Raw genomic sequence first — 27,905 nt, forward strand, 5'->3', positions numbered from 1 at the left:
TTCCCGGCATCACCGGATCGGCAGATAGTGGTATGGTCTCGGAATAAGCTTGAAGTCTGCGGAGCCACACAGTCGTGACATCAACTCGTCGTTCTCATTGACGGTGAGCCTGATGGCAGCGAACTTGTTTAATACAAGCTGAACCTTCTCAAATCTAAGTATGAACGGAGGTTGAAGTGCTAACCTCTGTGTTTACAAATTCCAGCGCAGCTGGAGAATATTCATTGTATTCAAATACACGTTCCATATTTTGAGTTAGATACACCTGTCACCCAAAAACTCTTGGTAAAATGGGAGGATGTCCTAAGAAATTGAAATATGTCTGTGCATAAGTTTGAAATAGTAGAGTCTCCCACTCTTTTCCCGGTCCCACAAGATGCGGCAGATTGGGATCTAGTCCACAATTCCAAATTCCAGACTTATCAACAGGCCAGTCACTCATCAACCTCCAAAAGCTTCGCAAAGCACCCACTCTATGGGCCCAAGAATCAGCCACAAACCCAGTCCTTAGAGTTACATCACTCCAGGTAAACACGTCTCCTCCGTTACCGAAAATCGCATTCACAACTCCCTTTCGATTACGGCGATGGTTGGCAACCAGTACCTTCAATTCCACAGCAGTAATAGAGGCATTTGGTTCTGGAGCAGTCTGGTCCACTACTGCGTCGAGCGAAAGAAGCTGGTGTCGGAAGTTGATGAAGGTGAGCTCACGTACAAGTCGTTTTGCCTCTGAAGTAGAAATTGTCACCGAATTCATGCTGGAGATGATAGAAGAGTTAGGCCTGTGACGGGTAAAGACTGTTTCGAGCAACTGAGTAGCAGCCTGATGGTCGCTGTCTTGTTTTGATTTCACAGGTTTCTCTGTCTTCCAAGGCCCAATTGAAGGAAGGCTGAGTATTTTCTTCCAGATGGTACCACTAACTGGCTCTGCTGGAGAAGATGACTCACGACAATAGGAAAGCCAGGCATCACGGACATGACACCACTGCTTGAGGTATAGCAGTCGCTTTTCCTCATCTGGAGACCCGAAAATGAGAGCAGGGTCAGGGACAACAGTGGTCAGTTTTGGAGGTTGTGCTGTGTCGTGGAGTATCCCCGAATGTCGAATGTTGATAGTGGCATTGATACCTCTACATGATGGCAAAAGGGGAGGCAAAAGAGGGCTCTGTACTGCCAGGTCCTCGAAGCGCGATGGTTGAGATTGAGTAGGTAGGTCTGTGAACGGTGTATTTAAGCACCAGAACTAAGCTGTAATTATAGACGACGTACCGCTGCCTCTGGCTCTAGAATGTTTTTTAGCTTGTTGTGGTGCTTTGTGGCTTTTGGGGTATGGCCCAGCGCGAGTAAAAGAAGAGGAGGTTCGGACAACACCAGTAAGACTGGATGTCGATGGAACAGACACACCGGGTGAACAAATTTGTTTATGAGATTGAGATATGGAAAATGAAGATGCATAGGCCCCAGGCAAATGCATGTTTTCAAACGGACTTTGCACATCAAAACAAGAGATGGCTGCAGAGCGAATTGCCGCAAACTTCTCGTCTGACCCAGCCTGGCAGCTAGACAGCAATATTGGGTACGGAGGCGACGCAGTCACCATGCAAATCTGAGGCGGGGAAAGCGGTACCACGGATGAAATGACTTGTTGATCGAATGCATTGTATGGCCGTATGTAGAAGACTGGTAGGTTTGCATTGAACAGCTTCATGGCATCTGAGTCGTTCCACATGAATGCCCCCATTCGGTTCTCGACGTGTTCCCCTCCTTCTTCTCAACCCACGTAAATTTGCGTTGTGTGCGAATGGAATATTTGGGTATAATCCAGCAAAGCGACAGAATAACACCATCCTCTTCGAATTTCTGACAGGCCGCACCGCAAATCCCTTATGGGCATCGATACTGATCTGATTCAGGAGAAACATAATGCAATCGTGTTCCCGAACTCTTCCAACAGCCTGATAACGTTGCGGTCCTTCGATTCATCACTGAGCATAGTATATACCGTGGTTCTATCGCGCAAGCGCCCAAGCGAGGCATCCAGTTGATCTGCCAGGTACGTGCCCAAGGTTCCCTCTTTCTGCTGCTTCCCTTTATAGGTGAATTCCATACCACTCTCGTCTATGTCCATCCACATACACATATCAGTGAAGTATGGGTGATCGTCCGCAGTTGGAAGACGCGGAATACACGATAGGTAGATGTTACGTTGGTTGATGGGCTGCGGCCATTGTATCGGGTCGTCGTCCCCATAAAGCCCGTCATTTCTGCGGTATAGATCACGAGTGGACCCAAATGGTGGTGAAGAAATGGTATGAAAATTCGGTGAAGTGATGAATTCCCGAGTTCAAGAACACAGAGACCCTATGAGACCGTCACGGTAGGTGATTCGTTCTAAGGATACCATGTTTCAGTTGACTGCTAAGAGAAAGAAAAATAGGGAGTTAACTCATGCTTGACTCCAGATGGATGCAAATTTCTGGTTAAATCGTTTGCTGTGAGTTCCAATGCCATGTTGAGTTCCTGGCTTCTGCCAAGGACGCTCTGCAACTTCTGTTACGAATTCGGTTCAGAAAACAAAGTGCAAAATGACACTGAAATATGCTAGATGGAGTACATAAGGGCATGTGAGTAATAATAAACTAGAACTCACGTTTGGGGGAGTTAGAGTTACTCGTAGCTCGCTTGCCGATCGCACAGTAGGTGTAGTCTCCCAAAGGCAGATTATAGTGAACGCGACACACGTTCAGACATAGAGTAGGTTTACCGTTCTACTCATCAACAGCCACTGATTCGAACTTGTGGCGGTTTGTTTGTGTACCCATGTGATCTGATCTAATCTAATCTGAATTCTGTCACTCCAGAGATTACAAGAATCGAAGTATCAAAGTATGTGCATATACAGTGTACTAAGTGACAGTGAAAGGTTGAGTGTTAAGTGCTGTGCATATTTTCGGAGTATTCAGATCATCATCCTCATGCCGACGCCATAGTAGGACCCTCACTTTCCCCAAGTCCAAGTTTTTGTTTCTTCAGCCATTTGTTGATCTTGTTCAGCTTCCGTTTCTCCGCTCTCTCTACAGCCTTTTTCTCCATTCGGGCTGCTTCTTCCTCCTGTGTAAGCATCACCCAGGTAGAGCTAACGATGTAAGTCGATGTTCGACAAGTAGGGCCTAAGTTTTAGCAAGTCATTATGGTCGTACTACGCAACTTTGAAACATGAAACCTGAATGGATGGACCTACATGAAACACGTCCTTCTTTCATCCCATCGCTGATGTCTTGAGATTCTTGAACAGAGCGCAGGCATTCCAAACAGTAAACCTTGAAGCGACATGAACAGGCTAGTAGACCCCTCAAGGGTTTCTCTGTCTCGGCACAAATCTGTGAAGTAATCGGTGAGTGTAGTTGAAGGTGATGTGAGGTGCATATCTTACCATGCAGCCAGCTTTCCAGTTGTCAAGCCACCTGGAATCCTGTGATCAAAAGAGGATCGTTTCAGACAACGGCGACAGGCGTACACTGATTGTTGATTTACTTCTCTGGTGTCTTGGCGGACCTTTCGATAGAGAACTTGGGATGCATCTATCTTTTTAGACTCCAGCGAGTGGTGGACAATCTTGGGATATGTCATGATTCATGGAAACGGCAGGTAATAAATTCACAAACCTGATACTTATCATTAGCCGTCAGACCTTTAAGCCCAAGACACTCGGGATCAGTCCAGAGTAGGCCAGGATCCGGGATAAGACATGTTCTACCTGCATATTCGTCAACCGGAAAGCTGAAAATGAAGGTACTGAACGTTACGCACTGAGTCCATCTAGTGCAATAGCCCTTGTATATAGGCAATCTGGTTCGGAAATGGCAGGTAACTCTTCTCCTTGATCAAGTCGCGCCTTGCACTCTTCTATGTCGCCAGTATATGTATGTCAATGCAGTGGATTAAGCTAAGCGAAGTAAGCACACATTACCTCTAAAGCTGTTGCTGCTGAACACCTCGATGCCTTCCAATAGTTCCATGGTTCGACCGAGATATTCCATACCCACATCTCTCCAAAACTTTCCCAACATCCAACTGCAGCTGTTCAGTGAGGAGCCGGGTTCCCATCTACTTGTTGAACTCGCTTCAGATTCTGCCTTCATGACAACACATCTCAATGTACGAATTTTCCGTTTCAACATATCCAGCCCACTGCACAGGAATTGAGTAAAAGGGGAGACATATTCTTATGGTAAACCTCACCTTGACATAGTATAGCTAGATTCAAATGAATGATTAGACATAGATCAAATCATAGCACTGTTAAAACTCACCCATTGCTCCTCTTCCCACTTGGCTTTCTCGATTGTTTCTGGCCCAAGAGATCAGACGAAGTAAAGTTCCGTGGAGGTCTACCGACTTACCGACCTCATAAAATGGCTCAGGCATTGACTGCTTACGACCCTTCTTGGACCTCGAACTTCGTGTAGTCGTACAATGCTTTGGCATTCGAAACCAATGTCAGTATTTCGATGTTGTTCGATTTTTGTTTAGACGCTAGTTGGGGATGATAGTCAATTTAGCTAGGAAGACACCAGATGGCGGCACAGATGGTAAGGATCTGGAGGGGTTAAATTTAGTTAAACGCGCTGGAGATCAACACGTGACAACAGTTCACCGTATACTCCGATCGCTCGGTATACGACCGAAAGGGAGATATAAAAACTGGTAGAGGAATCTATGTATTTGGTTCAAGAATCGAAAAGTGCAATTATGGAGAGTCTACTAGCTTGTAATGTAGGTACAGAATGATCAATTGATTTTTATCAGGGTTATTTTCCAGGCAAATACGGAATGGCGACTCGTGAGATCTAATTATTGCTCAATATAAACCAAGTCTCCAGGGACTCGTGGGCGTTTCACACCGTGACTTCATGATAGGTCAGTATGACGATCATATTGAGTTGAACGGAGTACTCACAGCTCTTTTGCGTGTAGCTCTATTACCTCTCTCCGAGTACCTGAGTAGAATACTGAACACCTGGCGCATGCCCAATGACGACTTTCATTCCGATCCTCTGATTTCGTGACGGGTTCGAATCTGGGAACGGTAGCACCATGATAACGGTCGTGATGATCAATCTAAGGATATGTGCATGGTATGTGAGATGGAGTGCGTGTTAAAAGGCCAACTTGTACTTACACATGTCTGCCACTTCCCAACATGAACGTAGTCTGTATAACAGTTGAGGCATTTGAATGAGGTATCGTATTGGTCCAGATGGTCGGCAGTGGTGGTCATCACCGAAAGACCACACAAAATCAAGAGGTGTATAGCGGTGCTCGTCGGCGTGAAAGTGAACTTTTTCCCCGCTAGGTCTGCACTGGGTTTACAAAAATAGGCGTTGTTGAGATGTCTGATGGCTCCTCTGGTGCTGGGGCAGAGTGTCCCGCACTGTTGGCAGGTGAATTGGGCCACGGCCAATTCGTGGCATGCGTTGTTGAGGCACCACCCCGTAACCAAGGGCAGGAATTCCTTCAGCAATCCGAGCCCAACAGCGGCTATGACAAGTCGATGACGTCCTTCGACGAAGGCCTCGAAGAGTCATCGACGCTCTTCCTGTACCCAAGCTCTGAGGTCCCGAACGATGGCAGCCCGATTGATGATCAAAGTTTGTTCAGTTACCGGTATGTTATCAGGTAGGATGATAAGGTCGGCGCATATGGGTAGGAGGCAAACGGTTTGAGGGTCAGGAAGATCCCGCCTTTTGGATGCGACGGAGGATAGTAAGTTGTAGAAGAAAGATTTGACAAGGGTCACACGGTAGGTCATAACGTGGTCCAATAAATGACCTTCAAACATGCGGGCGCGCCTGTCTTCGTCGATTATGACTTTGAGCTGTGGGAGAACGTGGTAAGCCCAATCTACTCAAAAAGAGCATTAGAGAATGTCTACCAGATGTTAGAATTCCAAAACGTACCAAATTCTTTCAATGGGGCGCATGTTTTGACTAGGTGGTGGCCACTGATAGCATCGATATCATGAAGATTACAGCCTGTGGCGAGTAGCTTGTGTTGGATACTGAGATAAGGAACATCAGGGCAAGGCAATTAAAAATCAAAGTGAAGGTAACTCACGTTGCGACCTGGCAGTCTGTGTCCTCGGCCTTCTTGCGTTCCGCTCTGTCGTCCATCCATTTCTTGGCTGCAGTTGCCAGCTATTTCCGCATCAGCCAAATGTTGCCACACAGTACAAAAACGACGCACTGCCATAAGTTCTGTGCAGGTGCTTCTGATACTCTGCAGTGTTTCTCCGTTTTGAAGGCGACTGGTCAATCCTTCTGCAAAGCTCCTCAAATACCTCTTTTCAGCACCATCCACTAGAAAGCGTTGATTAGTGGCTTATGACTAAAATCCGTCTTGGGATCGCATACTGATGAAGGGTATTACATCGTAGAGCTCTGTGGGGAGCTCGACCCCAAGGTGTTGTGGAGTGCAAAGCCTAGTAATGTATAAATGACAACGCAGTCACTGAAAAATAGTTGCCTTACATAGATCGAGAACAAGCACGACAGAGCCACTTAAGTGCTAGGTAGACCAGATCGAGTTGGACCCCTTGCCATCTCTTGCAGTCCTAATATACCAAAGGATAAGGTTCGTGGGGACGAAGAAGAGTGACGACAACAATGAATAACTTGCCTGGCACAGAGAGTGCTCCATTCGAAAAAGAAAGAAAGCCAACTGAAGACCATTCACCGAAAGTGGTGGTGTCGGACAGCCCATATCTGTAAGAGCTTTTTCCCAGAGCGCGTCGGAACAACCAAGAATCTGGCGGAAAACATTGTTCACGTTCGCCATCGCCAAAAGACCTCTGAGCCCGAGCTTCTTGAGGATCTAAAGGGCCAAGTTGAGTGAATGCGTCGATTAGAGCAACTTTTCAAACTGACTAGGACAATGATTTCGAGAGGGACGCGTCCATCAAGAAAAAGTAATGATGGTGGACGAGATGGATCAACCCCTATGAGGTCTTCGGATGGTGAGAGTCTTTGTCTCTTGGATTTCACAAGTGCAGATGGATGGCATAGCAAGACGGAATCGAGGGGCACGAGAAGAGAGATGTAGTAAAAGAGGGGAAAGGTTGAAAGGAATTACAAATCCGATCGAGTGAGGGTTAAATAGATTGTTCATTGTGCCACTCCCTTTCATCGCAATCCTTTCATTGGAAAGGAGGGTAATTCTGAGGCACGCGTGTTGTCACACATTGCCATATAGGGATACGCGGTATGACTTCTGATCTCCAGATAGATAGCGACTTCAATCCACCTGAGATAACGTGTAGGAAACATGAGGATTTGCAGAGTACTCTGTTGGATATATGGTGCAAGCCATCCTAAAAAGACTCTGTTCGGCCTCGATGTTCACATGGTCTCAGTACTGGAAACAGGTGAGATATGGTGACAACAATCGTTGACAGCGAGCAACGGCGGACAAGGTTTCCAGAACACTTCCTTGGATATATGGCGCAAGCCATCCTAGGAAGGCTCCGTTAAGCCTTGCACACACGAACTCGTGGCGAAAATATGACAGTAGTTGGGAAGATGGGATTGATACGCCTGTATACGCTCGTTTGAAAAAGTTCAGACGCTACCGATGGTTAAAACTCACCAAATGATAACCCCTCGTTTACTGAGCGAAGACATTGCTCCAGGCCTGTATTTGTGCTACGGCGAAGAGTATGTGTTGTGGGCCACGAATATTGGGGAACATGGGATACTGATGGAGCGATGGGATAGATTCGAGATTGATTTAGCCTCAGAGAGCAGGGACAATCCATCGAGGAGGTTTCGAAAGGAAGGAAATCCTCAACTACTGCCAAGGAAGGAACACACAGCTGCTGCCAAGGAAGGAACACACAGCTGCTGCCAAGGAAGGAACACACAGCTGCTGCCAAGGAAGGAACACACAGCTGCTGCCAAGGAAGGAACACACAGCTGCTGCCAAGGAAGGAACACACAGCTGCTGCTGAGGTTGCACCGATAACTCGAGCACGAGTCGAAATCTGGGTGAAGAAGCGGTGGGGAAGTAGCTTGAAAACGTCCCTGGTTTCTACAAGGGACTCTCGCACAACTTCTGTCGCGGAGAGGAACTACAGATGGAGAGCAAGCCAGTGGTATGAGGGAGAGGAGAAGTCGTGGTGTAGTCACAGCTGTGACCGCATTTCACGCTCGGCCGTGTCGGACTTTCGTTTACCTTTCTGTTTTGACAAATGACGGCGCCTCATGACCGGCAGAATACGGCGGCTGGGCTTCATGACAAGGCAGGTCAAACTTGGGGAGCTGACGGTCTGTGGGATTGCAAGGCAGCAACGATGCCGCAACCTTTGTTCAACGAAACGGCCTCGCTTATCGCGCGTTCAGATCTCAGGTCAGGTGGCTCAAAGCAGCCCCCATTTCTACATTAAGCCAAATATTTTATTACAAAAATTTACTTACTTTAGCACCAAAAACTCTTACAATACGGGATGAAACCTTTGTTCCTGTCACATCAGAGTGACGAGGGTCCATTCCAGTTGACAGGTACTGGACAGATTCCTGATGACATCAAAATGTCCCCAGTGTCTACTAGCCAGTGCTACTTCAATCCAGTGTTGCGAGACAAAAAACCATGGTGGACATGGCAGACATATTCTGAATGATATGTGTAGAGCAAGGTAAGTTGATGAAGCGGAAAAGCTATGTGATGCGACATCTCTCCCCATGTTTCTCCCCTATTATTGCCTATTGTATTATTCCACCTATTATTGCCTATTGTATTATTCCACCTATTATCACCTATTGTATTATTCCACCTATTATCACCTATTGTGTCGTTGCAACTATTATAGCCTATTGTATTATTCCGCCTATTATTACCGATTATTGCATACAATATCGATCTGCATATTATTACCTAGTATGTCGTATTAGTTTTAGCATATAGTGTAAATAGTTCAGAATATGCCAGAATAGCAAATGTTATCCATGCCATTGTAATCCACATTGAACAGTGAATACCTGGAAATAGTTATTACATGGAATACGGCGTAATAGCTAGGAATAGAATACGGCTGGGACCAAACTGGCTATTGTCAGCGGATTTCTCATATTGTTTTTGGTGTCACCTAGCAATAGCGGGGAAGGGCGGAGAATATAGGCGTTCAATGACATGGTTTTGATTGCTTGGCAAGGCAATAGCTAGCAATAGCTAGAATTGAGGTCGAACTACCGTTTTCCACCATTGTCAGACCTATCCCAGCTATCGATGGGATATTTTCACCTAAACTTGCACACAATGATAAGGAAAGGCAGAGAATAGTTGCATTAATGACGTGTTTTTTACCCAGTGTGATGTCGCAATAGCTAGGACGAGGTTGAACTACTGTTTTCCACCATTGTCAGAGGTATCCCAACTATTGCCACTAAAATTTACCTGACAATTGTAGACAAAGGCCGATAATATTGTCGATTTTCACTGGGCTTCACCTCTCATCTTTCCCTGTTCTTTACGATACATGAAGAAGATTGATTTGTTAATTGAATCCGAACGAACACAGTCGGTAACCTGGAATTTCTATGGATCACTGGGCAATCGGATTACATCTCCAGTCGGGAGCGGTCAAAGCAATTTCGGATCTCCTCAGAAATATATTTCCCCCTTATCTTGAAGGCTCCCGGCCCGGTCTGGCTCGTTTGACATTTTCCCGTCTGAGGCGGATACAATTCTAGATTGAATCGGGCTCCGGGTGATCGTCATCAAATGGGGAGATTAACGGTTTCGTGGATAATTGAATTGCGATCTGAAGATCAAGATCTTCAAGCCGATTTCCCCCCGCCACCCCTTTGATTGTTTCTCACTTTACGGGCCTTACTCCTCACTTTTACTTCCACAATCTACTTCCGATCGAGATGGATCAAGAAGGAAAGTGCGAACGGGGTTGGATGAGAAAAGTTCCATGTTAAATCCCGTATCTCTCCGGGATGGCGCTTTCGAAGGCATTTTTGGCCATAAATCGTTGACGGTTTAGAAGGGGTCTCGTCTGGTGGGGTGTGGGCCGTGGCATTACCGAATAACTGTTTTTGGCCCGAACCGAAGGTTAGATATGTATGTACATATATGGAAAACTTACCGATGCTGATGTCTTTCATTGAATTGCCCGCCATACAACGTACGAGAGTCGCCCGACCGGAAGCAAGTTAAAGCAGACGTGTCAGCAGTGCAAGCGCATCAAGTCAGGGGAACTCGTCTCGACAACGGCATATCACTCGGCATATCATCATTCGGCATTCGGCATTCAAGTGCATCCACAACTTCCAACGTCGTCTCATAACAACGCCCGTTTCATACTCTTCCATCCATCACCCTATCCGAATAACGGGCTTGCGGGCAGAGAAAATAACAATAGCGGCGTGTGTTATAGATTTATGGATTTGAATGGCATCAAACCTAGCGTATCGCTACGCTTGAACGGTTTCTATGATTTCGAGTAACGTAAGACCATAAGACATCACGAAAACAGAAAGTGGGAAACGAGAACCTCGATTTTGCGTGCTGTCCGTTTGGCCCCAGCCCACACCTCAAAAACGGGGTTTTGATACGATAGCAAACTGCGTTTTTGGAATGGGGTGTGCAAGTTTGTTTAAAAAACATGGGACCCGTTTGCTAACCTAGTAGTTGACAGATTCTGCTATTGAGAACTCAATAAGTCAGGAACGTGAACATCCGAAGAACCGGTATGCCTCACCATCTTGGGGTTGAATATAGCTATTGAAATATTGACAGATAGGAACAAGCTTTGGAGTCGGAGTTTGGAGAATAAGATTTCAGTTCATCAGTCCAGAGCGCCTCCGAGGGTAAAAGAGAACACTGAACAGGAATCCTATCGCTTAACAACCAATCCACAAATCTTTCTGAGCGGTGTGAACAACGGCAGATGTTCTCCATCCGGTGGTTGGCCGGTAACGGTCTCCAAAGGCTCAGGGCGAAGTAGGAAGTTTCTAGGCTGCTGACGGTGCATCGGTGCTCTTGCTGCTTCTCTAAATTACCATAGGTGAGTGGGATGGTTGAAAGAAGTGGTTGTTTCGCGAAAGATGTAGAATGTGGAGTTTCAATAAGATGTCGGATAATGCGCCAATATCGACCCGTCATTTGGCCAGCTTTGGATATAAATATACGACAGGTATTGAAGTGATTGATTCGTTACTCCCGGGACTTCTGGGACATTAGGAAAATTCACACCCAATGCGATGACATTCTGAGCACATACCCAAACTCTTCTAGTGCATTGCTTTCCCTTGCAAACCCCACTGCTCGATATACACGCCGGTTATGTATGATTTCATTCCAACTCTTCGGTTGATATCCCGGGGAGGCTGCAATGTCTAGAGATTCTCGAAAATGCTGAGAACCCGGAACAAGGAAGGGTATAAAGGGGTGGACTTGCCTTACAATCCGTCCTCATCTTCTTCTGCTCCTCCTTTGTAAGTATCTTTGCGGGGTCACCGAGAGTGTCATCAACAGTTGCACGCAAATCCATAGAAAATCCCCTCGTACGAACAGTGGGGTACACCAACGGGCCAACATCGAGTGGATGGAACTAGTGGAATGGAATTTGGGGGAAGTCGGACTCGTTGTATGTGTTCGTTGTGCAGATTTTGACCAAAATGGCGGAAAATCTAGGTCGAAAGAATCGGGACGACTTGGATATTGACTCACTAAATCTTCCCTACCTCCCCGCTGGCTAATCTGTGGATGGCCGTTGTGATTTTCGTTATTTTGTCTCCGAGTGTCTTGTGAATTTGCTCTCTGAACGGTTTTGACTGCAGGGAGATAAACAGAGTTACGCTACAGCCAGTAAAGTAAGCAACGAGGAAGGTTAAGAAGAAAGAACGAGCTCAACTCACCTAAAACTCCCGAATACAGAAAAACGACGCTTTGACACGAAAAACGAAAAAAAGAAGATAATAATAATGAGAAAAATCGAAGGAACAACTCTGTTACTTACTATTACACGTTGAGCGCTCCATTTAAGATGGCGGATTACGCGCACGATTGACACATAACTACTGAGTACTGAACTTTGGCAGAGGGAACGACCGCGCGGACATGATGGTGGTAGGCAGCAAGGGTTAACAGCAAACCACGTGGATTCTCACGAGGTAGGCGAGATCGGATGATGCCGAATACTTGACGAGAGTCGGACGCTTCAAAGTACCAAATCAATTTTGCCGTTCATCTGCATCGGCGGTGAGGATTGCAAATATAAAAGCACTTTGTTAAGTTAGCTTTGTTGTATTTTTTACATTATCACTGTAGCTCGTCAAGAGAAGGTCAGAGAGACCAGATGTGAAAAGGTATATAGATTCCGAATCAATCCCGAATGAAAGGTGAAGGAAAAATCTTACAAGGCAGGGGAGAGAAAAATACAATCAATAACGATCGAACGCGATATAAAAGCTGGACACATGTACGACAGTTACGAGTGCAAGAAACAAAACATTGTGATAGCAGATTCCACAAAGACGAGGGAAAAACGGAAAGATGGACACCGAAGTAAAACTTCATGCCTACACGGGTGAGTCTATCCACATTCCTAAGGTCAGGAACGTTCTATAAAATTATGAAATCTTGAAGCAGAGAAACTCACCGACATTGTATCCATCAATGATAGGTGGATTCTCCGTGTTTGGGCCTGTCAAAGCAGGCTGTGGACTTGCTGGGACAGGAGTCCGTTGTAAGAGCTGGTATTGTGCATGGGAGCGTGATGCCCGCAGTAAACAAGCCTATCATTTGTCCTCAGTGGATTATCAAATGGGGGGAGGACGATGGTAAGTGCTCACCTCCAAGTTGCGTATAAGCAATTGCGCCTCACGGTGACACATGACGATATCTTTCAGCCTTTCCCATAAGAACGACGTCCTTTGGGAATGATCACGAAGGAAGCTTGAGCTTTGTTCCTGGGTATTGGACTCGTCGAGATGTATTCGAGATGCAATCTCGGAAGCACAAGAGGTAACTCTGCTCGATAAGCTCAATCATGTATCTTTGATGTATTAAAATAAAAGAGAGAACGCACTGGTCGAGGGTCATCTGGTATCTATCGTATTCTCCTCCACGAAATGCACGCACAGCATGACACTCGTCGAAAAGGTTTGAAGCTCGGTCCACGATTCTAGTGAGCGACGACGGCGAGCGACAAGGATACCGAAGGCGAATGATAAAATATACGATGACCAAGACAACAATGGATGCACCAGAGACTCTGGCAGTGGCGGAGTCGAGTCCGAAGAGATTGAGAAGGTTGAGGCTGGCACCTAGCCCTGGTTCCCGTTCATGTTGTCGTGCCATATAGTTCCTTGGTAAGTCAATTTCGGCTGCTGAGTTGTATCGTCGTCGGTGTTGATGAGCAGCAGAGAACCGCTGCGATTGGAGAAGAGTAAGTTTTTTGAGGAGATCAAAATGCTGAGTTTAAATTTTTAGGTTTACGACGAGTTAAACAAATTCGTGACCAAAGTAGTGTAACTTGTCACCTTATTCGTAGAGCGTATAGGAACCGGTGCCCGTTCCTGTTGTGATTTGATACGGTAGACCACTTTGACCTAGGGGCGTAGCCGGCCCGGTTTGGCTATGGAATAATAGGCGCCTATTGGCCGAAACAAATGACCAACACCGGTGGATGGATTCCGTCTGATTCCTGGTCCAGAGGATGCCGAATGCAGGACCTTCACGGTTTACCGGCTTCTGTGAAGAGCCAGAGTCGAAAGAGTCCAGTGAGATATAGGAGTAAGCAGGAGGGATATTATATGACTCCACGGAAGACGTGTGATCACTGATCAGACTCGAAGGTTCAATTCCTTTTATATAGCCGCCAGTAGAAGTAATAGCCGGTGGCGTGGGTGTGAGGCAGTGCTCATAGCGTCGTCGGGAGACGTTGTACAGCTCATGCCTCCAACCTGTTCACGCGTTCGAAAAGAAGAAGACTTGTCGGGGATGACATGGTGAGTTTCTTAATAGAAAGTTTGGCAGAAGTTGTACACTTACATTCACATGTCTCAGCTATTGTTCCCGTTCGAAAAGAAGACTTGTTGGGAATGACATGGTGGGTTACTTGTTAGAAAGAAAGGTCAGCAGAAGTCGAGTCCGCGGTTTGACTTGTTTTTACGAAAAGGTAATAATCGGATGTGAAAGACTTCCACCTTTCAGCAAGGTGCATAAAAAATGCCCTCAGTAGCGGGGTCGCAGGGTTTGTGAGTTCGAAGCAAGGTTCTTTGAAACTCAAGCATGAGGACACTGGGATGTGCTCGGAGTTTTCTTATCTGCCAACTAAAACTTACTGCGGGAAGTTGGAGGAGGGACTCGGGAGAGAACTGAGATACCGTCTCTGTCTGGATCATCTTGATTACCTATATAGCCAGAGATAAGGAGGCCCCTCTGTGACCGCATACTGATGGCACGTCGGTTCCCAAATAGAACAAGAGATTCACTTAGATGGTCCTGACCTGTTTGAGTGAGAACGGATTGCCGTCGCAAAGTAGAGCGCAGATTGGTCCTGTACTGCGTAGGGGGTAATCGCTGAACTGTAAGTGGGAGTGGTTTCCTTCTGACCTCGATGAAAATAGAGTGCTGATCGGGTGTCGGATTTTTTGGGATGATGATAACGATATCTAGTATGCTCAGTAAAGATGTGGAATCTCTCACGGAACAACAGCTTTTCTTACTTACGCTGCCATGTTATTTTGGGCAATGGTGATATACCGTTGATTGCCAGGCTCTGGCCCCGTGAACCGTCGGATTTGGCATGGATGATGCCTATATGAATGTTTCCAAGCGACGAGTGGACCTGCGTCTGTTCAAGTACGGCCTTGGAGGGGCCCAATCTCGGCATGTATGATGATGAAAGTGATCTGTGCAGGTTGTAAGGATTGTCCTCTATCTAGGTGAGCGACGTTCCCAACTTCCAGAAGTAAGTTTGAGTTGATGGCGGATATACGGATGCAAATGGCTGATCCCGGATCAGGTCTGACCATTGATGCCGAAATACCTTCTCCTCTGGCGGAAGATATGGGCAGGTTTCCTCAGCACACAAAACTTTACAATTCGGTACAATGGCTTGGGATTGTTAGGAATATGGACCCATCACGGTGTACAGTTGAACCAACTAAAGATAGGACCGAAAGGGAGCTCAAACTTGAGAGATATTCAAATATGGATCTAATCGAAAGGTGGAGGAGAATCAGAAAAATATCAGGACCAGGCCGGGGGAAGGTTTTAACTTAATAAAAGAGAAAATAGAAGACAAAAAAGTGGAGCTGAGCACAGCAGTATGAGACCAGAAATAACACGGGGGAAAAAACTGGGATATAGTTAGATCCGGAGCAGATGGAGACAATAGCCCACAACAATGAACGGAGGCCAAAGGCAGACTGCGAGTCTGTCATATTAGAACCTAAATATCAGAATTGCCATCCCGATGCCTAAGGAGTCAACTATGGTTTACTTACACTTTATTTTTATTTATCAGCGACACCTACAATGCTCAAGGACTCGCCGGGACAGTAGCCCTCTGTAGGAGTTGAAATTGTGCTTGGGAATGAGATGCCCGCATTAAACAAACCTATCGTTCATTCTCAGGGAGCCGGATGTAGGCGAAAGAAGTCAGGGCTCACCTCCAAGTTGCGTAGAAGTACTCGAGCGTCACGGTGACACTTGACAACGTCTTTCAATCTCTTGCATAAGAAAGACATCTTGTTGGAATAATCATGGAGGCTGGAGTTTTCTCCTGAGGCGTTCGTCTCGTCGAGACAGTGTGTTCTGGATGCGATTTCCGAAGCACGGGCGGTTACTCTGGTTCAATGAAGTCAATCGACAATTGATCGAGATTCGAGGATGAGGACAGAACATACTGGTTAAGTGTTCGTCTGAATCTGTCGTATTCCCCTACATGAAACGCATGTGTAGCCAGGCATTCTTTAAATAATGCCGTAGCTTGACCCACGACTTGCGTGAGCGACGAGGACGAACGACATGGGTATCGGAAGTGAAGGACGAAATATGCGATGATTAAAACAGCTATGAATCCACCACAGACCTTGGCGGTGGTTGAGCTGAGTCCGAAGAGATTGAGAAGGCTGAGGCCAGTGGCTAGCCTGGGTTCACTTTCATAGAATTGAGCGGCCATTTTGTTTTGTCTCTGCCAATTTGGTGAAAAACGTGAGATCGACTCGTTCCAGGTCGAAAGCACAACGGATGGTGATGAAGACGGGGTATATAAGTATAGTCAAGAATTAAGAGAACCGTCTTTTATCGAGGGGCGAGAACTTGTAAGCAGATGCAGGGTGGAATGAGAAGGAATAGAGCAGGGGAATAAGCAGGGCAGGCGAAAGATGTGGAGGTTCACTCTTTATATAGTGCCGCGTGGGGAGGAAGTATCTGAATTATAATTTGATTTCGCTTGGGGGTCGTGGAAATTGTCGTCGGATGTATCTGAATGAGAAACAGGGGAGGGGCGGTGCCGACATTGGATGCCTATCCATAGGAGCTTTTTCTAGATTTCTGTTTCTAAATTTCGGGGATAATTGTTGGGACCAGGTTGGAAATGACGAATCCAGACCACAGATAAATTTTCCCAGATAACTTTCTAAATTCAATCCCCATATGGGAAAACCATGCATTTTTGTACATAGTTCTCTCTTGCAGGTTACTCATTGAATAAAGGTGTCACAAGCTGGATAGAGGATTCTAATTCGATTCTGTGTATTGATATATTAATGACAACGACGCGGAGAAGGGAAGACGACGATGAACAGCTCAAAATTCATTAGCCTTCATGCATCACATGACCAAATGTGACATCGCCACGGGTGTCAAATGCTGGGTTAGCATAAGCTAAGCGCGGTCTAACTACCATAAACGTCATCAGCAAGTCTACAGAGGGGGGTGGGGGGCCTCTGCAGATGAGCTGTCTGGAAAGCTCCACCTGCGCACCACAGTGGGCATAAGCGAGCACTGCCTGTACAAATGGAGGCAAAGGTTACTTATTTTGGCTGCTTACGACACATATCTAGAACTAGAATTTAGAAAAAATCCTATGGATAGGCATTGCTTCCCAATTGCTTCCAAATGGCGTCACCTTTTTGGACACATGAGACGGGAGACCCCGGACACTACTTTCGCGCTTATTTCTGATTTTCCGAAAGTTTGCTTTGTCATTTCGGCAATCTTTTTTTTTCAACTATACATCGATTTCTTCCCGTAGGCCAATTCCATCCACGACCTTGCGACACTACGGCTCAGGAGCATGTCGGGATGATTGCCATCCCCCTAGAATATTTCTGTTATTGGAGTCTTTTGCCTTGTGCTGGCACGAGGCCCCGCCGTTCTTGGGGTGTTCAGGCACTCTCGCTGACATTTCCGTAAGCTTCCAGGTGGTCTTTTGCCCGTTTCAAGGTTTCTGATTGTCAGAAATCAAAAAGTTACGCGTGTTTTACAGCTTTTGCTCACTGCGCATTATATCTCCCACGGCCTTCCCGCGTGTAATGGTGATGGTAGAATGAATGATGGCAGAATGTCGCCTGAAGCGGTAGAAGCAGCATCATGATTTCCCTCTGAGATAGGATGGTGGCAAATATCTGATGTTGAACCTCGAATGTGACCTCGGACTCTGCCTACAGACTTGTCGCTTTTCTATGAAATGAGTCTGACTTTTGGATAACCTCAGTAACAGAGGGTTTGACCTTGGATTTTCTACTTCTCCTCCCGGCCTTTCATCATGGGAGTCGAACCATGAGAGTCGCTGCAACGGGTTGACTTTGGCTTGACAAAGGGACCGACTGAACCCGTGTTTCAAACTTCCTGTGTTAATGACCCGAAGACTGTCTACGGATTCTCTATATCATTCTTATGGTCAGACAAGACCCCGGGGGTGAGCAATATTCCCTACTGCCGGCAGTGAGTAGGACAAAAGCGAACGGCATTATGTCATATGCATCCGGATCAAGTTCTGAATGTTCGATGCCGAGATCACTTCCACACCGTCGGGACAGTAATCATACACGCTGGCACTAAGAAGGAAACAAGGACAGAGTTCTCTACATTGGACAGTAGAATGATTGTTACGAATATAGTCCTGAGGACTGGAGGTGTACAATCGAGCTAAAGATAGCAATTTAGAAGCAATCATAATTCAATATTCAGCCGAAAGGTGGAGGAGTATCAGAAGAATATCAGTGGGACCAGTCGGAAGGGGAAAAAAGGTACGAAATTGAAACTGAGCACAACAATACGAGAGCAGGAATAACACGAAATTAAAATTGGGACAAAACTGGATTCCGAGCAGATGGGGACAACAGCCCGAAGATAATGAACCCGCAACAAACGACGACGGAGTCTGGAGCCAGATTGAAAGTCTGGAATATTTGAGTGTAAGTATCAGAATTGGCATCCCATGCATAACGCGTCGACTATGGACTTACTGGTACTTTATTTCTATTCATCAGCGACACTTACAGTCTCCACGATCCGGAATGCTCAAGGACACGCCGGGGAAGTAGCCCTCTGTAAGAGTTGGTATTGCGCATGGGAGTGAGAGGCACGCATCAAACAAACCTAAAGGTTGCCCTTAATGATTCGTATGGGGGAGAGAGGACAATGGCAAGGGCTCACCTCCAAGTTGTGCAGAAGTACTCGAGCGTCGCGGTGGCAGTTGACGACGTCTTTCAATCTCTTCCATAAGAAAGACGGCTTTTTGAAATAATCATAGAGGCTAGAGGTTTCTCCCGGTCCCGGGGCGTTGGACTCGTTGGAATATGTTCTGGATGCAATTTCCGAAGCACGAGCGGTTATTCTAGGTTCAATGAACTCAATTGACAATTGACAGAGCACGAGGAGAGAACGTACTGGTTAATTTTTCGCTTGAATCTGTCGTATTCCCCTACGTGAAAGGCATGTATAGCCAGACATTCGTTGAACAATGTTGTAGCTTGACCTACGACCTGGGTGAGCGACGAGGGTGAACGACAAGGGTATCGGAAGCGAAGGATGAAATATGCGATGATCGACACGGCGATAAATCCGCCACAGATCCTGGCAGTGGTTGAGCTGAGTCCGAAAAGATTGAGGAGGCTGATGCCACTGGCTAGCGTGGGTTCACTCGGATGAGCTTGAACCATCTTAATTCAGGGTGGTGACAGCAAAGGGGGAGACGATTGGGAGATGAAGGATATGGATATCCACTTTGTATTAAGGAGCAAGAAGGAGATTGGCGAACCGTGAAGGATCTATGGAGGCTCATTTATGTAGTGACAGTTAGAGCTGTTATTTGATGGATACCGACAAACAAATGTATTGGACACTTAGAGCTGTTATTTGATGGAGACGGACTTAGAAGACACTTAAGAACTTAAGAACCCGGTATGATCGGGATTGGACCTGTGTTCTCACGCTCGACTTTCGCTTCCTCGCTCGAGTTCGTCTCTCACGGCATCCCAAAATACGACAAAAATTTCTGCAGAAGCCTCGAAAAACTTGGCTCGAACTTACAAACGTCCACGTTTTTCATCCGCATCCGGTTACCTTTCGGGGGGGAAGCGCTGGACTCGAGCCGTGTTTCTTCGAATTCATAATTGGAATGCGTTTGTATTCGTTATTGACTTTTGATCAATTGGACTATACTCACGTTTGTTTATTTTAGAGATCATATCTATTTACTGACGGTCTTCTTGGTTTACAGGACTACTCGATGAATCCTGGACGTAGGCCCTAGAAGAGTCCGTCAACTTCAACCGAAGCACATTGTTGCCCTCGTTATCCTCCAACTCGGCGGGTGAAGGTGCGTACCCTCCACTCCACTTTCATTCTTGACTAACGCGCTCTTCAAAAGTTGCGAATCAGATGACCGACTTTCCATCTTAAACAGCTGACCACCAACCTCCCAATGACGCCAACTCTCTCACATCCGTAGAAATCCCCCTTCGCCCACCATCAACTCAACGAATGTCCACAAAACACCTCTACACCACCACCGAAAGCCTCGTCTCCAAATCCCTCCAAGGTTCTGTCCACCTCAACCCTTCACTCCGATTTCACGCTCCCTCGAAGTCTGTGTACTACGTACGCGATCCACCACATGGCACCAACAACGCCAACGAAGTATCCGTATCCGTATCCGTCATCTCAGGCGGTGGAGCAGGTCACGAACCAGCACACGCAGGATATACAGGTCGCGGAATGTTATCTGCTTCCATATCAGGCGATATCTTCGCTAGTCCTAGTGCGAAAGCGATTGGATGTACCATTCGGTTGGCTGCTTTTGGTTCCCTCTCCCCCTCCTCCGTATCTAGAGGAAAAGACGTGATGGTGGTTATCAACAACTATACAGGCGATAGACTCAACTTTGGTCTGGCTATCGAGAAAGCGCGGGTCGAATTGGGGTTGGAGCCTAGCTTCAACGTTAACGTTGCCATTGACAGTGTGGTCGTTGCTGATGACGTTTCCCTCCTGGGCCATTCTGAAACGGCTGTAGTAGGCCCTAGAGGTCTAGCAGGGAATATCCTAGTCTGCAAGATCCTTGGTGCGGCTGCAGAGAGGGGTCGTTCGTTGAGGGAGGTGAAGATGTTGGGAGATGCTGTGGTTGGGAATCTTAGGAGTGTTGGGGTTGGGTTGGATAGGTGTCATGTTCCGGGACGTGGAGTTACCACACAGGGGGGATACCAGCATTTACGGGAAGACGAGTTGGAGGTTGGGTTAGGGCTGCATAATGAACCTGGGGTGGAGAGGAAGAGGGTTCCGGAGAGGGGAGAAGAAGTGGTGGAAGAAATGGTTGGGAAGGTTTTGGATACCGATGGGGATGGGGATGGGGATGGGGATGGGGATGGGGATGTGTTTATTAAACCTGACGAAGACTGTGTGGTGTTCATCAACAACTTGGGTGGAATGTCCCAGTTGGAGATGGGAGCGGTGGTTAAGGATGTGGTTGATATCCTCGGTGTGTTCTCCCTTTTCCCCGTCTTTCTCGCCCTACCAACCTTTCACCGAACTATGTAGGGAAACGCAACATCAACCCGAAACGTATCTTATCCTCGTCATACATGACCTCTCTCAACGCTCCTGGATTCTCCATCTCCTTACTCAACGTCTCAAGAATACACGAGACGGTGTTAGGCACTCTAGACGTAGATGTCGTATCTCTCATTGACGATCCGACGGATGCGGTTGCTTGGGTAGGAGCAACTCGTCAGTTTAGGCGGTTCTTGCAGGAAGAACAAGCAGTCGAAGGCGAACAGCAAGAACAACCCAAATTTAAAGATGAAACACTAACAACGCCATCCCTACGGATACCCAACGCCTCCAAGGTACAATCCGGAATAACCCAAGCATGTCGTGCTGTCCTAGCCTCAGAGGCCGATATGACCCGGTTTGACTCTGTTGTTGGAGATGGAGATTGTGGGGAGACGTTTGCGAGGGGAGCTCGAGGTTCGTTCGTTCGCCGTCTTTTTCGTTTTTTGATTCTTCTCGGGCTTTTCGCTAACGCATTTTGCGTGTTTAGCGATTATGGATGCAGATCTGAGGGTATCCCAACTTACCTTACCAGGACTGATCAAACGAATCGGGGATATATTGGAAGATGCTATGGGTGGAACGATCGGTGCCCGTGGGTTTACCCTCCCCCCTCTCGTTTTGTTTTGTTTTTTTTCTAAACATTATATATATATATAGTCTTCGCGATATTCTTCACCGCTTGGTCTTCGTCTTCGTCTTCCTCTCTCGCCACGGACAAGCCTATCAGAACACCAACGACTTCAACTTCCCTCCAAAAAGCGCTAACCTCCCTATCTGCACATACACCTGCGAAACCAGGAGATCGGACAATTATGGATGTTCTCGTTCCGTTTTGTTCTGCCCTCTCTTCATCTTCATCTTCAACTCGGGAATGGGCAGAAGCGGTTAGGAAGGCTAGGGAAGGAGCGGAGAGTACGAGGGGGATGAAGCCTAAACTAGGGAGAGCTGTTTATGTTGGGGCTTCTGGGGCTGGGGCTGGGGCTGGGGCTGGGGGTGGGGGTGGGTTACCTCCAGACCCGGGAGCATGGGGTGTTGCGGCGATCTTGGAGGGGTTTTATGAAGGGCACTGCGGGGAGAGCGTTTGATGGTGTCTGCCTTGCACTTTCACGATAGGTTCATTTAACGAGGTTGCATTATACCTACAGCATGGGAATGTAAAAAAAAAAGGAAAAATACAGAATAACGACGATAAAGATATCCTTCCAGTGGCCGTACAATACATAGAGCTTTACTGCTCATTAACAAAAACAGCAGCCATACCCATACCAGTCCCTATACACATACTAGTCACAAACACCTTGTCACCGTCCGTCTTTGCAATGTTAAACCCAGTCGCGATTTGTCGAGCACCGGCTGAAGAAGCGAAAGAGGGTCAGCAACCGAACAATGATGGGGGAACGAAGGTACTCACTACATCCAAGCGGGTGGCCAAGGGCAATAGCACCTCCCCAACGGTTAACCTTCGCCTTCTCATTGTCATCTTCCCAAGGGATACCAAGCTTCTCGACAGAGTACAGGGCTTGACTAGCAAACGCTTCATTGATCTCAAAGAAATCAATATCCGACATCTTCAACCCAGTCTTCTCGAGGACCTGGGTAAGGAGCATGAGTAATATGATAATAATCGCCCTTGTTTGCAACGCACCTTGGGAATAGCATACGCAGGACCAACACCCATGACCCTAGGAGGCACACCCACCACCTGAGCAGCCACAAACTTGCCCACAATCGGTAACCCAAGCCTCTTCGCCACATCTCTCCTCGCCAACAACACAGCAGCAGCCCCATCCGAAACCTGACTGGCATTACCCGCATGCGTCGTCCCATCCTTGGCAAACGCAGGTTTCAACTTGGCCAAACTCTCCTTCGTAACGCCATCCCTCACACCGTCGTCCTTGTCAATGACGAGATGTCGTTCCGCTTCGGTTTTTGGGTCGATCCACTTAGCTTTGATAGGGAGGATTTCGCCGTTGAATTTGTTGGCCTTTTGCGCTTTAGCGGCCTTTTGGAAGGATAGGGCTGCGAATGCGTCTTGTTTGGAGCGGGAGACGGAGTAATCTGAGGCGACGTTTTCAGAGGTAATGCCCATGGGGAGGAGACAGTCTTCTGCTTCTTGGTTCTTGAGAACATCCTCAGAGTGACCGTCTACTTGAGCGGATGGGCCATAGCCAAATGTCATTGACTCCACTCCAGCGCCTGCGTGGCAATAGAGTAGAAGCTTTCAGACGTCGTTCAGGATACAGAAGCGTAAAACATACCGATTCCGATATCAATCTGCCCAGTCAATATCTCATTCGCGATCTGATTAACGGCAGAGAGCCCACTAGAACACTGCCTGTTGACCGTATTAATCGCTGTCGTATTCGGAATGCCAGCAGCGAGTGCTGCCATCCTAGCAGAACCTGCACCTCCAGAGGGAGGTAACACGTTTCCGACGACGATGTCTTCGATAAGTTTAGGGTCGAGGTTGACGGATGTATAAACATGTTTGAGAACATGCATCAACATCTCTTCTGGTCGAGTGTCTTTGAAACCGCCCTTTCTGGCCTTTGTGATGGCTGAACGGACAGCAGCGACGATGACAACGTCGCTGTCGTGTTGTTGAAGGACGCGAGTACGAGCGGAGGACATCGTTTGTGGTAGAGGCTGGTGGTCGAGGGAGGAAGGGGATGGGGAAAAGGACAGCTAACGGGTTAAATAGGCGTGCTGTGACTTGCCGGTTTCGTTCACATGTGATTCAAAGGGCTCGGTCATTGCGGGCCAATCGGTCAACCTTAACCCTAAAGTCAAACCGCTGCCCATCTTCTGATGATTGATCAGCGGAAGGTAACCAGGTTGTCTCTGTCCTTCCATCCCAAGCCATGCTCACGACCTTCCTAGTCGCCAGTTCTCCGAATCTAGAGACGACATGAAGAGCTTGGGAAGGGTTTTCGTCCAAATAGATTCCAAAAATCCAGCACATTTCCTCCCGTTTTCAAACAACCTCGAGTAAGAGATTCTTGCGCACCGCATAGTAAGTCAGAACTCTTTTTTTGCTTGTTCTTGTGCTGAAGCACTTATTCACTCTCCACCAAGAAGCTAGAGACTGATTGTCAACGAAAACGACGATGCCTAGACCCGCGTTACTATCTGTGCTACAAACGTTTAGGATATAACGCAGAGTGCGGTATCCTTTGGCCCACAGCTACCGCTACCTGTCTCGTGGAGCCCCTCAGTGGTTGACTGTTTACGACGCTGTTGAAGTTGGAGAGGTTTGAGGGTGGAGATGTCTTTGAAGATGGAACCCCACTGGGGAGAACGATGAAGAATAGACAGTCTTTGGCGGAGGAAAAGGCCGCGGATATATCGCCTTTCGATTTACTCCCGCAAAAAGGTCAACGCGAAGTTCGCTTTCCTTATGCGTATTGCCGATTTTCATCGTCAATTCACGCGGCTCAGAAAGCGCGCTTGCAGATCCACACATTACAAGGAAAACGTGAGTTATATTCACTTCAAAGTATTAGCGAGTCGGGATCAAGTACTAAACTAAGCTTCTATCGATCTATGTCTACTCTAGAGCCCCCACCATCTGTTCACCCCCTCAACTCCACACCTCGCAGCATGTATAGGGAGAATCATTATCGCTCCTTCATCAGCAGAGGCGAATCCCCCTTCCACCATCCTCTCTCGTCTCTCAATCGCAAACCAATACTGCCCCACAAAACATTTTTCCAAACTCGGGATGCCAACTACATAACATTTCTTCACCACATCCACCATCTTACACTGATGCCACCTCTCCCATGCCGTCTTCAACAGCTTACTATGCAGCGCCCTGGCCTGCTCAAACGGCATACTTCCATCCCTCGTCATTCCGAAAAACTTCTCCAACAACGCGATTTCATCTTGCGACAGGTACTCAGCAAACACCTCCTCCTTGGGGAGCACCCGGTTAGCGTAGTACCGCTCGATGCTACAGTCCAACAAAGGATGTCCTCTGACTTCGTACGAATCGCGCGTGACGACGAGGGTTTTGAGGTTGATGAGGGGTTTCAGAGTCTCAGCGAGGAGTTCATGGTCAACCTTCCAATCCGTTCTCCACCCGAACTGCGTACCGGCGGATAACCAGAGGCGGTTAAGAGACCTTAGGGAGCCGATGACGCGTAAAGCAGATTCGGGGATGGAAGTCGAATTCCAGACGATGTGTAATGAAGTTAGCTGGTCAAAGAATGGAATTGACGATGACGACAGACTCGCGGGGTGGACGACTAGGGGAAGGAGGTGTTCTTCGATGAACGATGGAGACATTGGGGAGCTGCCGCTGATGGAGCGTAGCTGGTCGTTGGCCGAGATGAACGGAAGCAGAGATGCAATTGAATCATCTGCAGCTGAAGGTTCCCTAGATCGACGGCTCGTCGTCCAGTGGAAGCTCTCTAAAGAGGTGATATGCCCTCGCTCGTTCAGGAAATTCCTCGCTGTCATACTTTCCACATCCACCTTGAGGCAGTTGACGCGCGTGTTCTCTCCCAACAAAGCATCAAGAACTGTAAAATCTCTCATTCTGATGCCGTCCAAAGCCACCGACTGGAGTTTAGGAAACGAAATGGTTCGACCGCCGTATCCAAACGAATGGTGATGACTCCCGGCATCTTTCCACACCAAACTCTTCAAATTCTTCGAAACACATCTCAATAAATCCACTGCGAAGCATCCACATCCCCCACACCCTCCGTGTTCCGAAGATTCAGATTCCGGTATGACTGGGTTATCCGCTGAACCCACATCCAGAACCAAGGTTTCCAGTGCCCAGCCCCAGCATCCGGTTCCCGTTTCTAGATTCACATCCATTGACGTGAGGCATATCCGAGGGGTGAAGTACCCTAAATTCAATGAAAGCTGTCGGACAGGACTGGCTGATGTCGACGGTCTCCCCGCTATCATCCCAAGACACCCCAAAGTCAAATCCATCATTGCCCTCGTACCTCGGGTTTCCCATTCTAGACTCGACAAATTGGGAAGACCTCGTTCGAGAATCATTGAAAGAGAGGTGTAATACGCCCTTTGGATGTCTTCATATGACCGAATGCTGTGTCGTCCGAAGAGGAGGGGGAACATCGTTTGGTATTTTTCTATTTCGTGAGGGAGGATCTCGAATGTGCCTTCGGTGATTTTGAGGTGGCGGATGCAGGGGTTTAGTCGGGTTTTGCGAGCCCCTCTCCTCAGTGTTCTCAGCTGATTCTCTTCCGACGAGCTCATATCCTCGTCTTCGTCTTTGACCTCGTTCTCGTTCTCGTTCTCCCCCTCCCACAACTCCTCGGCCAACTTCTCCAACACCCCCATCGCTTCTAGACTAAAATCCAACGTGACATCCGCAAACTGTACGGTCCTCGCGAGCTGTGAACAATCTATGTCAACTAAGGCTAAGGATTCCAAGTCGGGTTCTGTCAAGTGGGATGTGACGGAGTGGTATAGTTCAACTGGGAGTTTGACGAAGAGCGGGAATGTGGAGCATGGAGGTCGGCCGCCTGTCGCTCTGTCGAAGGTTATGGGGGGTATGCAACGGTCGTGGTGGTGAGCCCTAGTGTGGGGTTTGGAGGGAGAGGTGGTGGTGGTGCCGTGCCGCCGTTCGAGGGACCAAGTCATATTCCGTGTTTTTTTCTGTTGGGTTTTAGTAAGAGTGGTCTCTTTTTTCGCGCGAAGAAGTGGGGGGATACCGCACTTTTTATGGGGAACTCGTGGAGATGGAATGCTGTTAACGTTTCAAAGTCGTGGTTCTAGTTCGCGTTCGAGAATTCTTCCTGTTACCTTACCTACATACTTACCTACCTTACCGTACCCTCCGATGTCGTAAGTTGTGTCCGTAAAGAACACGGTGTACTATACATACATAATCGGGACATCAAGTACATCAAGTACATCATGTCAAATGTAGTTTGAAGTGTAAATACGTCGAACTCGGAACTCCGAAGGGTCTCGGACTGTATCCTTACTGCCAGCATCCAATGATTTGACTGCGACTGTCTGGCCTTGACCCAACTTTGGCCGTCTGAAGAAACCACGTATCACGAATCAGGCCCAGATAATCCACACCGGTACATATTATGCTTAGAGACGCTTTGATTTTATGTAGAACTCACGGAATGGATGTCTCCCCGAAATACGTACATACTGAAGCTATATTCAGGGTCCTTCAAAGCTTTGAAGTACATAATAAGAGTCATAAAAGAGGGTCGTGGTGACGGAAACACGTAAAGCTTCAAGTGTTTTTCAGAGTGCGGGTGGCGTTCCCTTCGAACGGGTCTGGTATTCCAAGGAAAGTACTATGTAAGTACCGTTTTTGGCGAGAAAAGCCAGACTCAACGCGCCGCACCACGCCTCAAGCTCAAGGTCTGATATAGATAGCCGACGTCTCGGATATGCAACAGCGACGTTCTTACACCCACTACATCCACACGGGTTTGCACCCTCGTAAGGTGTTCGTTCGAACTTGAAATCAACTCGTCCACGACCCTACCATAGATTACGGTATGGCTGTTGAAAAACGTCAAAAAAATCCCGAGTATTCTATTTTTTGTGCAGTCCCTGATCATGTAGGTATGTAATTCCGAATCCGCCAATATTGTGATCCCGATACTAGTAACTTCCCGTCAATGGATACCCTACCGAGATAATCTCGTGGACTACTTGAGACTCGAGGATGCTCTGAGCAAGATCTGAAAAGATTCAAGCATTCAGGACAGGGCGCTGATCTAGGGACGAAGAGACTGATAAACACTTCCGAGTCGCTCGATGACAGGTCGGACAGAAGAAACCTACTATCAGTTAATCAAGATTGTCGCGGGATGTAAAGTAGAAAC

General features: G+C 47.4%; 9 protein-coding genes across 9 annotated transcripts; 1 reads left to right on the forward strand and 8 right to left on the reverse strand.

Moving 5' to 3' along the window:
* Positions 1 to 268: 268 nt before the first annotated feature.
* Positions 269 to 1,729, reverse strand: E1B28_006908 (uncharacterized protein; the record flags this gene model as incomplete). Its single annotated transcript, XM_043151612.1, has 2 exons — positions 269 to 1,215; positions 1,270 to 1,729. The coding sequence occupies 2 exons, from the start codon at positions 1,727 to 1,729 to the stop codon at positions 269 to 271; spliced, it is 1,407 nt and encodes a 468-aa protein (XP_043009692.1).
* Positions 1,730 to 2,973: 1,244 nt separating this feature from the next.
* On the reverse strand, positions 2,974 to 4,428 carry E1B28_006909 (uncharacterized protein; the record flags this gene model as incomplete). Its single annotated transcript, XM_043151613.1, has 10 exons — positions 2,974 to 3,170; positions 3,242 to 3,380; positions 3,434 to 3,472; positions 3,535 to 3,615; positions 3,666 to 3,757; positions 3,811 to 3,906; positions 3,971 to 4,191; positions 4,238 to 4,257; positions 4,314 to 4,351; positions 4,404 to 4,428. 10 exons carry the CDS (start codon positions 4,426 to 4,428, stop codon positions 2,974 to 2,976), a joined length of 948 nt encoding a protein of 315 aa, XP_043009693.1.
* Positions 4,429 to 5,584: 1,156 nt separating this feature from the next.
* On the reverse strand, positions 5,585 to 6,252 carry E1B28_006910 (uncharacterized protein; the record flags this gene model as incomplete). Its single annotated transcript, XM_043151614.1, has 4 exons — positions 5,585 to 5,904; positions 5,961 to 6,061; positions 6,118 to 6,197; positions 6,247 to 6,252. The coding sequence occupies 4 exons, from the start codon at positions 6,250 to 6,252 to the stop codon at positions 5,585 to 5,587; spliced, it is 507 nt and encodes a 168-aa protein (XP_043009694.1).
* A 4,430-nt stretch (positions 6,253 to 10,682) lies between these two features.
* E1B28_006911 (uncharacterized protein) lies at positions 10,683 to 11,163 on the reverse strand (the record flags this gene model as incomplete). The annotated part of the gene is made up of 3 exons (XM_043151615.1): positions 10,683 to 10,702; positions 10,760 to 10,808; positions 10,888 to 11,163. The coding sequence occupies 3 exons, from the start codon at positions 11,161 to 11,163 to the stop codon at positions 10,683 to 10,685; spliced, it is 345 nt and encodes a 114-aa protein (XP_043009695.1).
* A 128-nt stretch (positions 11,164 to 11,291) lies between these two features.
* E1B28_006912 (uncharacterized protein) lies at positions 11,292 to 11,551 on the reverse strand (the record flags this gene model as incomplete). The annotated part of the gene is made up of 2 exons (XM_043151616.1): positions 11,292 to 11,396; positions 11,459 to 11,551. The coding sequence occupies 2 exons, from the start codon at positions 11,549 to 11,551 to the stop codon at positions 11,292 to 11,294; spliced, it is 198 nt and encodes a 65-aa protein (XP_043009696.1).
* A 3,633-nt stretch (positions 11,552 to 15,184) lies between these two features.
* Positions 15,185 to 16,475, reverse strand: E1B28_006913 (uncharacterized protein). The gene is made up of 4 exons (XM_043151617.1): positions 15,918 to 16,475; positions 15,681 to 15,858; positions 15,516 to 15,628; positions 15,185 to 15,460 (listed from the first exon to the last, which is right to left on the reverse strand). The coding sequence occupies exons 1-3, from the start codon at positions 16,190 to 16,192 to the stop codon at positions 15,551 to 15,553; spliced, it is 531 nt and encodes a 176-aa protein (XP_043009697.1). The 5' UTR covers positions 16,193 to 16,475; the 3' UTR covers positions 15,185 to 15,460; positions 15,516 to 15,550.
* Positions 16,476 to 19,453: 2,978 nt separating this feature from the next.
* Positions 19,454 to 22,154, forward strand: E1B28_006914 (uncharacterized protein; the record flags this gene model as incomplete). Its single annotated transcript, XM_043151618.1, has 6 exons — positions 19,454 to 19,647; positions 19,703 to 19,840; positions 19,892 to 20,995; positions 21,055 to 21,483; positions 21,557 to 21,661; positions 21,727 to 22,154. The coding sequence occupies exons 3-6, from the start codon at positions 20,005 to 20,007 to the stop codon at positions 22,152 to 22,154; spliced, it is 1,953 nt and encodes a 650-aa protein (XP_043009698.1). The 5' UTR covers positions 19,454 to 19,647; positions 19,703 to 19,840; positions 19,892 to 20,004.
* E1B28_006915 (uncharacterized protein) lies at positions 22,097 to 23,788 on the reverse strand. The gene is made up of 4 exons (XM_043151619.1): positions 23,328 to 23,788; positions 22,715 to 23,265; positions 22,481 to 22,661; positions 22,097 to 22,422 (listed from the first exon to the last, which is right to left on the reverse strand). The coding sequence occupies exons 1-4, from the start codon at positions 23,698 to 23,700 to the stop codon at positions 22,298 to 22,300; spliced, it is 1,230 nt and encodes a 409-aa protein (XP_043009699.1). The 5' UTR covers positions 23,701 to 23,788; the 3' UTR covers positions 22,097 to 22,297.
* An 833-nt stretch (positions 23,789 to 24,621) lies between these two features.
* On the reverse strand, positions 24,622 to 26,691 carry E1B28_006916 (uncharacterized protein; the record flags this gene model as incomplete). Its single annotated transcript, XM_043151620.1, has 1 exon — positions 24,622 to 26,691. One exon carries the CDS (start codon positions 26,689 to 26,691, stop codon positions 24,622 to 24,624), a length of 2,070 nt encoding a protein of 689 aa, XP_043009700.1.
* Between the last annotated feature and the right edge of the window lie 1,214 nt (positions 26,692 to 27,905).

The sequence above is a fragment of the Marasmius oreades genome, chromosome 4, assembly GCF_018924745.1.
Source record: "Marasmius oreades isolate 03SP1 chromosome 4, whole genome shotgun sequence".
Classification (NCBI taxonomy): Eukaryota; Fungi; Basidiomycota; class Agaricomycetes; order Agaricales; family Marasmiaceae; genus Marasmius; species Marasmius oreades.